This window comes from Bison bison, unplaced genomic scaffold (genome assembly GCF_000754665.1).
Source record: "Bison bison bison isolate TAMUID 2011002044 unplaced genomic scaffold, Bison_UMD1.0 scf7180017848696, whole genome shotgun sequence".
NCBI classification, from domain to species: Eukaryota; Metazoa; Chordata; class Mammalia; order Artiodactyla; family Bovidae; genus Bison; species Bison bison.
The window spans coordinates 24,746-34,475 of NW_011479269.1; the positions used below are offsets into that span (position 1 = coordinate 24,746).

The 9,730-nt window shown below is 53.4% G+C and overlaps 1 protein-coding gene across 1 annotated transcript in view; it reads left to right on the forward strand.

Annotated features, from left to right (window-relative positions):
* Positions 1-6: 6 nt before the first annotated feature.
* Positions 7-9,730, forward strand: part of EPS8L2 (EPS8-like 2) — a 15,694-nt gene continuing 5,970 nt past the window's right edge. Inside the window, exons 1-4 of the mRNA XM_010845801.1 lie at positions 7-61; positions 155-210; positions 982-1,046; positions 9,307-9,687. Of these exons, the coding sequence (XP_010844103.1) occupies positions 18-61; positions 155-210; positions 982-1,046; positions 9,307-9,687 (546 nt within the window). The 5' untranslated portion in view covers positions 7-17. The remainder of the gene's footprint in view (positions 62-154; positions 211-981; positions 1,047-9,306; positions 9,688-9,730) is intronic.

A 9,730-nucleotide genomic window follows, 5' to 3' on the forward strand; every position in this document is an offset into this window, starting at 1 on the left:
CCACCGTCGAGGACACCATGAGCCAATCAGGGTCCGTGAGCTGTTGCCCGGGTGCCGCCAAGTGAGCCCCGCCCACCGCCACCCTCACACTCACCGCCTAGCCATCCCAAGGAGGGTGTGGCATGGCCCCACCCTCACCAACCCTCCCCTGCAGTGGCAGCCTGGGCCGGCCTGACGGTGGGCCCAAGATGAGTGCGAAGGACCTGTTTGGTGAGTGAGGTGTAAGAACAGGAGGCTGGGGACAGCTCGGCAGGGCGGGGAGGGTCTCCCCTACGGCCCCCCCCAGGGCTGTGCCAGGCCCCCACTGGGGAAGGCAGATCAGCCTGGGCCCCCAGAGGAGGCCCCTGGGCCCAAACCAACCAACAGGTGCTCAGGCCCCGCCCCCAAACTCTGGCCACGGAACAGCCCTCCCGCAGTGGGCCGGTAAGGGGAGAGGCCTTAGGAATAATTCAGGGAGCATCAATATTGATTCTCTGCGCTCCTCTCTGCCACCCGATCCTCCGGAGGAGGGGTGCTGGGGCTCCTGCTGGGCTGAGTGCCAGGTGTCTGCTCCCGGAGGGCGGGGCCTGGCCAGCCCCCTCCCCAGCTCTGACCTTCCCCCAGTCATGCAGGCCCTGGGAAGCAAGGAGCCCTGGGAAGGGCAGGGACATGGTCTCTGGCAGCTCTTGGAATCAGGGCAAGGCCTGGACGAGACCCCTCCCCAGGCAGGTGGGCCTGGGGCCTCCTCGGGGAGAGGCTGAGCCTCCTACACCCGCTCCAGGGCACACCTGGGCACAGCCGTGCCTTCACCTCGCTGAGCTGGGGATCCCTCCTGTGGACAGAGGGAGCCCCAGGTTCTGCCAGGAGAGGCCACCCCCTATTCTGTGTGCCCACGTCCGTCCTGGTGGTCATGAGGGGCCCACAGGCAGCCTGCGCTCTGGCCTCCCCTCGGCCCTGCCCGGGTCCTGCCTGTTGGGCCGAATGACAGTGTCTCCCGTGCAGAGCAGAGAAAGAAGTACTCCAACTCCACCGTCATCATGCACGAGACCTCCCAGTACCACGTCCAGGTGAGCCCCCCCCCACAGGGCGCTCCTCTGCCCTGTACGCCCGAGTCCCCATGCCAGTAGGGAAACGGAGGCCCCGGGAGGCGTGGTCCGGCAGCAGGCCACATTGTGAGCTCCCAGCAAGTGGGGAGCCCCCCTCCCGTCCGGGGAGCTCCCAGTGTGAGAGGTGCAGGAGCCCTGGGGCTGCATCAGGGAGAGGATGGGCTCTGGGTGCCCCTGCAGCCCTCAGACGGAGGGCCCAGTCGGGAGGAAACTGTCCTCCTGGCCCCACAGCGGAGGCTGGAGCGGGAGGGTGGAGCCGTCAGACTCGCTTCTGAGCTCCTCCTGGGGGCCTTGACAGCCACTCCCATGGAGCTGGGAAAGATGGGCGACCACACCATCTGACAGCTCTAGACCAGCTGACAGCTCAGAAGGCCTTTGCTCCCGGGTCAGTTTTAATTCACACTTAGAACCCAGGAAACATGTTTTTTAAATGACCTTCCTGTTCCTGGCAGCTGGCAAGTTCCTGGTTCCTGGTCACTGTCCAAACCTGTAGGACAAGAGGGCTGGGAAAGGATGAGGAGGGAGGAAGGGGGGTACCTGGAGCAGGAAGGTGGGGGACCCCATAGCAGGAAGGTGGGGGGGACCCGGAGCAGGAACGTGGGGGGACCCTGGAGCAGGAAGGTGAGAGTGGGGTCCTGGAGCAGAAAGGTGGGGGACCCCATAGCAGGAAGGTAGGGGGACCTGGAGCAGGAATGTGGGGGAGTCCTGGAGCAGGAACGTGAGGGTGGGGTCCTGGAGCAGGGAGGTGGGAGATCCTGGAGCAGGAAGGTGGGGGGTCCTGGAGCAGGAAGGTGGGGGAACCCCAGAGCAGGAAGGTGGGGGGACCCTGGAGCAGGAAGGTGTGGGGGTCCTGGAGCAGGAAGGTGAGGGTGGGGTCCTAGAGCAGGAAGGTGGGGGATCCTGAAGCAGGAAGGTGAGGGTGGGGTCCTGGAGCAGGAAGGTGGGGGGTCCTGGAGCAGGAAGGTGAGGGTGGGATCCTGGAGCAGGAAGGTGGGAGATCCTGGAGCAGAAAGGTGGGGGGTCCTGGAGGAGGAAGGTGGGGGAACCCCAGAGCAGGAAGGTGGGGGGACCCTGGAGCAGGAAGGTAGGGGGGTCCTGGAGCAGGAAGGTGGGGGGTCCTGGAGCAGGAAGGTGGGGGGACCTGGAACAGGAAGGTGGGCTGACCTGGAACAGGAAGGTGGGGGAGACCCTGGAGCAGGAAGGTAAATACTTTCCTCCCCAGAGAACCCTCCATGCCCCAGAAGCCATGGGAGTCACTGCTTTCTGAGCCTCAGCCTTCTTGTCTAGAGAGCGGGTCCACTGAGCCAAGGGGGTCCTGGGGCTCTTGCCCAGGGCTGTGCTGTGATCAGCCCCTTGTGCCAGCCTGCCCAGGAGGCCTCTGTTCAGCCAGCTCCTGCCTGCTGCTGGCTCAGCACCCAAGGCAGCCCTCCGCAGAGGGACTTTGCCCTCCTGGTGAGGAGCCACCTGGTCACTGGGGCCTCCCAGCCCTTCTCCTAGATTTTAGTCCAAACTAGCCTGTGAAGGCGGAGAAGGCAATGGAACCCCACTCCAGTACTCTTGCCTGGAAAATCCCATGGACGGAGGGGAGCCTGGTGGGCTGCTGTCTATGGGGTCGCACAGAGTCGGACACTTAGCAGCAGCAGCAGCAGCCTGTGAAGGACCCCAGCTCAGGACACCTCTTCTGCCCACTCAGCAGCCAGCAGGGCTGAGGAAGTGGGTGATTTGTGGCCCCGCCTGCATTCCCTGGTGGTTCAGAAGTGAAAGAATCTGCCTGTAGGAGATGCGGGTCTATGGGTTCCATCCCTGGGTCAGGAAGATTCCCTAGAGAAGGAAATGGCAACCCGCTCCAGTATTCTTGCCTGGAAAATCCCACGGACAGAGGAGCCTAGTGGGCTATAGTCCATGGGGTTGCAGAGTCGGACACGACTTAGTGACTAAACCACCACCCAGATGAGGAAACTGAAGCTGAGAGAGGTGGTGACACGATCAGATCGACCCTGGCAATGGGAGGGGGCGCCCAAGGCTTGTGGATTTGTTTCTTTATTCCACACTAACACACTGTGTGGAGAAGGCAATGGCAACCCACTCCAGTGTTCTTGCCTGGAGAATCCCAGGGATGGGGGGAGTTGGTGGGCTGCCATCTGTTGGGTTGCGTAGAGTCGGACACGATTGAAGTGACTTAGCAGCAGCAGCAGCCTGTGAAGCTGGCCTCGGGGGTTGGAGCGTGAGGTTCTGCACCAGCGCGCCCAGGACACTGGACAGCTCTGTCCTTTGTGGCTGCAGCCGCCCCCACCCTCCATTCCTGCAGTTCCGCGTTTTTGAGAATCCTCTAAAACTGAATTCGTTAGAGTTTACGAGCATCTTTGCTCTTCTGCTTGGTAAACTTATTTCAAAGATGCTGTGTGTACGGAAGAGTTCTCCAGGTCCAAAGCCCCGCCTGGCCCCTGGACCTTTGTGGGGAGCTGCCTGTGTCCACATCAGATGTATGGGCTCCTTGTTGAACAGTGGGGGGTCCTTCGCATTCAGCTAAAGGTGTATGGATAAGAAATACCTCCTCCCAGTCTGGCTTGTCAACGCACATGCATTAACTGTGTTGAAGCGGGTAGAAATGTTTAATTTTGATGACTTCCAGTCACATCCATTTTTTTCTTTCATGGTCGGGTTGCTTTAGGGAGCTTGAGAAGTCTTACTTGCTTCGGTCATTGCTTGACCCAAGGCTCTGAAAACGTCTTGCATTTTCTTCTAGATACTTTGTAGTGTGTGTGTGTGCTAAAGTTGCTTCAGTTATGTCCAACTCTTTGTGACCCCACAGGCTGAGATCTTCCCGATTCAGGGATCCAACCCAGGCCTCTTTCGTCTCCTGCATTGGCAGGCAGACTCTACCACTAGCTCCACATGGAAAGCCCCACTTTGTAGTCGAGGCTGTTACATTTAGGTCTGTGTTGCTGTTGCTCAGTCTCCAAGTCCCGTCTGACTCTTCGAGACCCAGGGACCACAGCACGCCAGGCTTCCCTGTCCCTCTCCATCCCCCGGAGTTTACCCAAGTTCATATCCATTGCATTGGTGATGCCATCCAACCATCTCATCCTCTGCTGTCCCCTTCTCCTCCTGCCCACAGTCCTTCCCAGCAGCAGGGTCTTTTCCATTGAGTCAGTTCTTCATATCAGGTGGCCAGAGTATTGGAGCTTCAGCTTCTGTGTCAGTCCTTCCAATGAGTATTCAGGGTTGATTTCCTTTAAGATTGACTGGTTTGATCTCCATGCTGTCCAAGGGACTCTCAAGAGTCTTCTCCAACACCACAGTTTGAAAGCATCAATTCTTAGGTGCTCAGCCTTCTTTATGGTCCTGCTCTCACATCTGTACATGACTACTAGAAAGACCACAGCCTTGACCATACAGACATCGGCAAAATGATGTCTTTGCTTTTTAACACACTGCCTAGGTTTGTCATAGCTTTCTTGCCAAGGAGTAATCATCTTCTAGTTTCATGACTGCAGTCACCATCTGCAGTGATTTTAGAGCCCATGAAGAGGGATTCTGTCACCACTTCCACCTTTTAGAGCTATAATCCATTTTAAATTCATTTTTTGGTTTGAGACTCAAGGCTAACATTCCCTGTAGGGAAGTGCAGTTACAAGGAAGCTATTTTTTCTCCCTCATAATCACTTTGGTGCCTTTGTCAAAGATCGACTATTTGGGTCTGGATGGGACTGTTCCTGGATTCTCTGTGCTTCATACAATTTTACCTCTGCCTAGCTTATTAACCATCTTGAAACCAGGCAATTTTGTTCTTTTTCTTTAAGGTTTTCTTCACTATTCTAAGTTCTTTGGGCTTGCATTTACATTTTAGAATCAAACTGTCCATTTTCACCCCTCCCCGCAGAAGCCTGCTGGAATTTTGATTTGCACTGAGTCAAGTCCGAGGATCAGTTTAGGGAGACTTAACATTGTGTCTTTCCCACCCATAAACATGGTGCCTCTTCACTTAAAGGTCTTCTCTGATTTCTCTCAGGCCTTTTTTGTGATTTTTTACTACAGAGGTCTCACAGCTCTTTGTTAAAACACTCCTTAGGTGTTTGATTTTTATATACTGTTATAAATTATATCATTTTTTAATTTAATTTTCCAGTTGTCTTGTAGCATTTGTCTTGTACAATTGAATTTTGTAAAGTGATTGAGTATCCTAAGACTTCACTGAATTCATCTATTTGTTTCAGGAACTGCTCGTAGATTCATTGGATTTTTTATGAGTCGTTTTGTCTGAAAATACAGTACTTAATTTCTTAATTTTAACCATTTCGTCTTTCTTACTTTATTGCTCTTGCTAGAACCCTCAGGATAGTGCTCCACAATAATGATACTGGGCATCCTTGCCTGTGTCCAGTCTAGAAGAAAATACTCAGAATTCCCTGTTTTATAAGCTGCCTGTTTCTGTGGATAGCCTTTACGAGAATGGGAAAGTTCCTTTCCATTGTTTCGTTTGCTGAGAGTTTTTATCATGAAAGTTGTCAAATTTTATCAAGTGCTTCCTCAATTGAGATGTCCTTGCCATCCTGTTAATGTATGAATCGTGCTGGGTTTTTGGGTTTTTTGGCTGCGTTGGGTCTGCTGTGCTGCACATGGGCTTCCTCTCATTGTGATGCCTTCTCTCGTTGCAGAGCACGGGCTGAGGCACTTGGGTTCAGTAGTGGGGGCACATGGGCTTAGCTGCCCCTTGGTATGTGGGATCTTCCTGGAATAGGGATGCAACCTGTGTCCCCTGCTTTGGCAAGCAGGCTCTTAACTGGTTACCAGACCACCAGGAAGTCTTGAATCACTCTGTTTTTTTAAAATGTTGAACCAGCCTTGCATTTCTAGGATACATTTCATTTATTAATGGTTTATTATCTTTTTTATGTGTTGGCAAGACTAATTTGCTAATATTTTGTTAAGGATTTTTTGCACTAATATTTATTAGAACATTGGTCTATAGTTTTCTCTTCCTGCAAAGCCCTTAGTAGGTTTTGGTATCAGAATTATGTTGGCCTTATAAAATGAGTGGAGCGATGTTGCTGCTCCTCTCATCCTCAGAAACAGTTAATGGAAGGTTGTGACTTCTTCCTTTAAGTATTTGTTAGGATTCACCTGTGAGGCCCTGAATATACAGTTTTCTTTCTGGCAAGGTTTCTTTTATTATGAATTCACTTTTGTGCCTGTACGATCTCTAGTTATGTCCCCTCCTTCCTTCTGGTTATTGATCATTTGTGTTTTCTCTATTTTTGTCTTGATCAGTCTTGCTAAGTGTTTATCAATTACATCAATCCTTTCAGAACCAGCCTTGGGCTTTGTTGATTTTTCTGTTTGTTTTACTAGTTTGTTGATTTCTGCTCTTAATTTCCTTCTTCCCACTTGCTCTGGTCTCCTTTTTTAACATTTATTTCTGCGGCTGTGATTCCCTTTTTCCCACTTGCTCTGGTTTCCTTTTTTTATTTTCGCGGCTGTGAGAGGCCTTAGCGACAGCATGTGGGGTCTTCCGTCTTCACTGAATCTGGTTCCCTGACCAGGGATTGAACACCCGCCCCTGCAGAGTCTTAGCCACTGGGCCACCAGGGAAGTCCCACAGGGTTTCATTTGGTTGTCATTTTCTAGTTTCTTAAGAAGAATGCTCAGACCATTGCTATTGCCTTTGGTAACCATAGCTTGTTTCTGAAATCTGTGGGCCTGTTTCTGTTTTGTGAGTAAGTTCATTTGTATCGTATTTTAAAATTAGATTCCACATATGAGTGATGTGTGTTAGTCACTCAGTCGTGTCCGACTCTTCGAGACCCCACGCACTGTACCCACCAGGTCCCTCAGTCCGTGGAATTCTCCAGGCAAGAACACTGGAGTGTGCTGCCATTCCCTCCTCCAGAGGATCTTCCCGACCCAGAGACTGAACCCTGGTCTCCTTCGCAGGCAGGTTCTTTACCACTTGAGCTACAGGGAAGTCCTGTATGAGTGACATCATAAGACAGTTGTCTGCCTTACTTCACTGACTGTGATAATCTCTAACCCTGTCCACCTTGATGCAACTTGGAATATTTTCTACTTTTCCTTGTGACTTCTTTGGCCCATGGGTTGTTTAGATTTTTCTTCTTTTTAAGCATTTAACAATGTAAACATTTATGGGCATGAGTTCCCTCTAGCGCTGCCTTTGCTACATCCTGTAAGTTTGGGTACATTTCTTGTCTGTTCTCCTTGGTCACCGGGTATTTTATTTTCCTGGTGATTGATTCCCTTTCACTCACTTGCTGTCTGGAAGTGTGTTGTTCAGTCTCCACAGATGTGGACCCAGAGTAATTTAGAAAGATGTTGCTCAATTTCTGGTTAGCAGGTTTCACAGGTGAGTCTGGTATTGATTGCTGATTTAACCCTACTGTGTCAGAGGACACAGGCTGTGTCTTCAGGGGATCGGAACGCACGGGCGGTATGCTTGGTATGCTTAGCAGACAGACTGGCTGCCTGACAGTCTCTGCGTGCTTCTGCTCCCTCTCTAAGCTGCCCGTGGCCCTGTAGCCCAGCCTCTGAGTTGTGCGGGGAGCGGCCTTGCAGCTGCACGTGTGCAGGCTGCCTGGGTGGAGACATGAGAGGGAAGCCCCTGGCCCGGCCCGGTGTCACCAACTCCTCCCGGAGCTGCCAGGCGAGGCCCCCTTTCTCCACATCTTAACTGGCCAGCGTCGCCCACAAGAGCAACCGAATGGGGGAAACTCATTCTTAAAGGAATAGTCTCATGAGGCTTCAATCTGCAATTCTGGTATTGAACGAGTCTGCGTAAAATTTTCTTCTTTTGTTTTTTGGCTGCACCATGTAGCTTGTGGGATCTAAGTTCCCAGACCAGGGACTGGGTCCTCGGCAGTCAGAGCTCAGAGTCCTAACCAGTGGCCTGCCAGGGGGGTTCCCGGCATATAATTTTCTAACCAAAGGGTTCCTCCATGTCTATTTCCCTGTAGACTCCCTGTCCATGCCTTGTGTCAATTTTTCAATCGGGCCGTTAATCTTTTATACTTATTTACGTATGCTTTCATTATTTATTCATTTACTGTTGGTGTCCTTAATTATTAAACAAAACAGAGCTCTTAACAAAGTAAGAACTATCATTGTAATACAGATCAATCTTTTTCTATTTTAAAAAAATTAGTCTGCATCAAATCTATTACAGCTATTATTTTGTGTTTTCTCACTTTTTTAGAACTTTGTATGTGGTATTTTTTTCACAAGCATAATGTTTTTTTAGGTCAAATTTATGGGTTTTGTCTTTTTATTTCCTTTTTTTTTTCCCTTGTGGCCATGCTGCGTGGCACGTGGAATCCTAGCTCCCCAAGCAGGGATCGAACCTGTGGCCCCTGCAGCAGCAGCGCAGCCTTAGCCACAGGGAAGTCCTGATCTTCTGAGTATCTGGGTTTTCTCCCTGGCTTAGCAAAGTCCCCCAGGGGAGAAGCCTTTCTGAGGTTATGTGAAGTCACCCTTCACGCATCCAGTTCTGTGGCTAAGCCTTGCCTGCCTAAGAGTTTATGTCAGTATTCACCCAGCTGTCTTAGCACCATTTCCTGAATTCAGCAAAGGTTGGCACAGACACTCGGGGGCTCCTGGGAGGACAAGGCACCTGAGCCAGGCTTCCAGAGAGAGGAGGGGGTGGGCAGGGCTGGCCAGCCGGGGGCCCCTGTGGGCTGCTCACTCCCTCCCTACACGCTCACCGGGGCCTGCCGTGGGCCCGGCCCTGTCACGGGAGACAGCAGGCAGGCGGCAGAGAAGCGCGTGGTACCCCACATAAATCTGAGGACGATAAACAAAAGGGCAGGTCAGGGAGGTGGTGACAGGGAGGCTGTGGCTGGGCAGTCAAGGAGGAAAGCGCCCCAGGAGCGTCTGGAAGGAAGAGTGAGTTGGGAGCAGCCAGGTGGGCAGAGACAGCAGGGGTGGAGGCCCCGCCCGGCTGCAGGGGACCAGGGGGCCTGCATCCCCGAGCCACGGGCGGACGAGGCTGGGGGGGATGTATGCAGGGCTGCTAAGGGGTTCACCGGAGCCTGTCTGTGGCCTCCACAGACAGCCCCAAGGTGGGGCTTTGTCTCTTCAGACCCCCAGGTCAGGGCTGTTCCCCCTCAGACCCCCAGGGTTGGCGTGGCCCCCTCAGACCCCAAGGCACAGCCCCTTGGCCCTTGACACCAGGAGGGCTGCACCCAGGGTGACACCCTGCCCACCCGCCCAGCACCTGGCTACGTTCATCATGGACAAGAGTGAGGCCATCACGTCTGTGGAAGACGCCATCCGGAAGCTGGTGCAGCTGAGCTCCAAGGAGAAGATCTGGACACAGGAGATGCTGCTGCAGGTCAACGACCAGTCGCTGCGACTGCTGGATATGGAGTCGCAGGTACCTCGGCGGGAGGAGGGCGCGGGCTGGTCCTGCCAGGCGGGTGGCGGCAGCGACCCAGGCGCGCTGGGCCTGTCTGTGGGACCTGAAGGCGGAGGGCAGAGGGCAGGAGGACCCGGCCGGGCTGGAGTCAGGGGAGCCACGCCCACAGGGCCACGCCCCCCTCGCCAGAGCCCTCCGGGGCTGGACCGAGGCGGGCGAGCGGTGTGGGCCTGGCCGGTGCCGGCCGCGTCTTTGCGCCGGTCCCTTCTGGGCCGTGTCC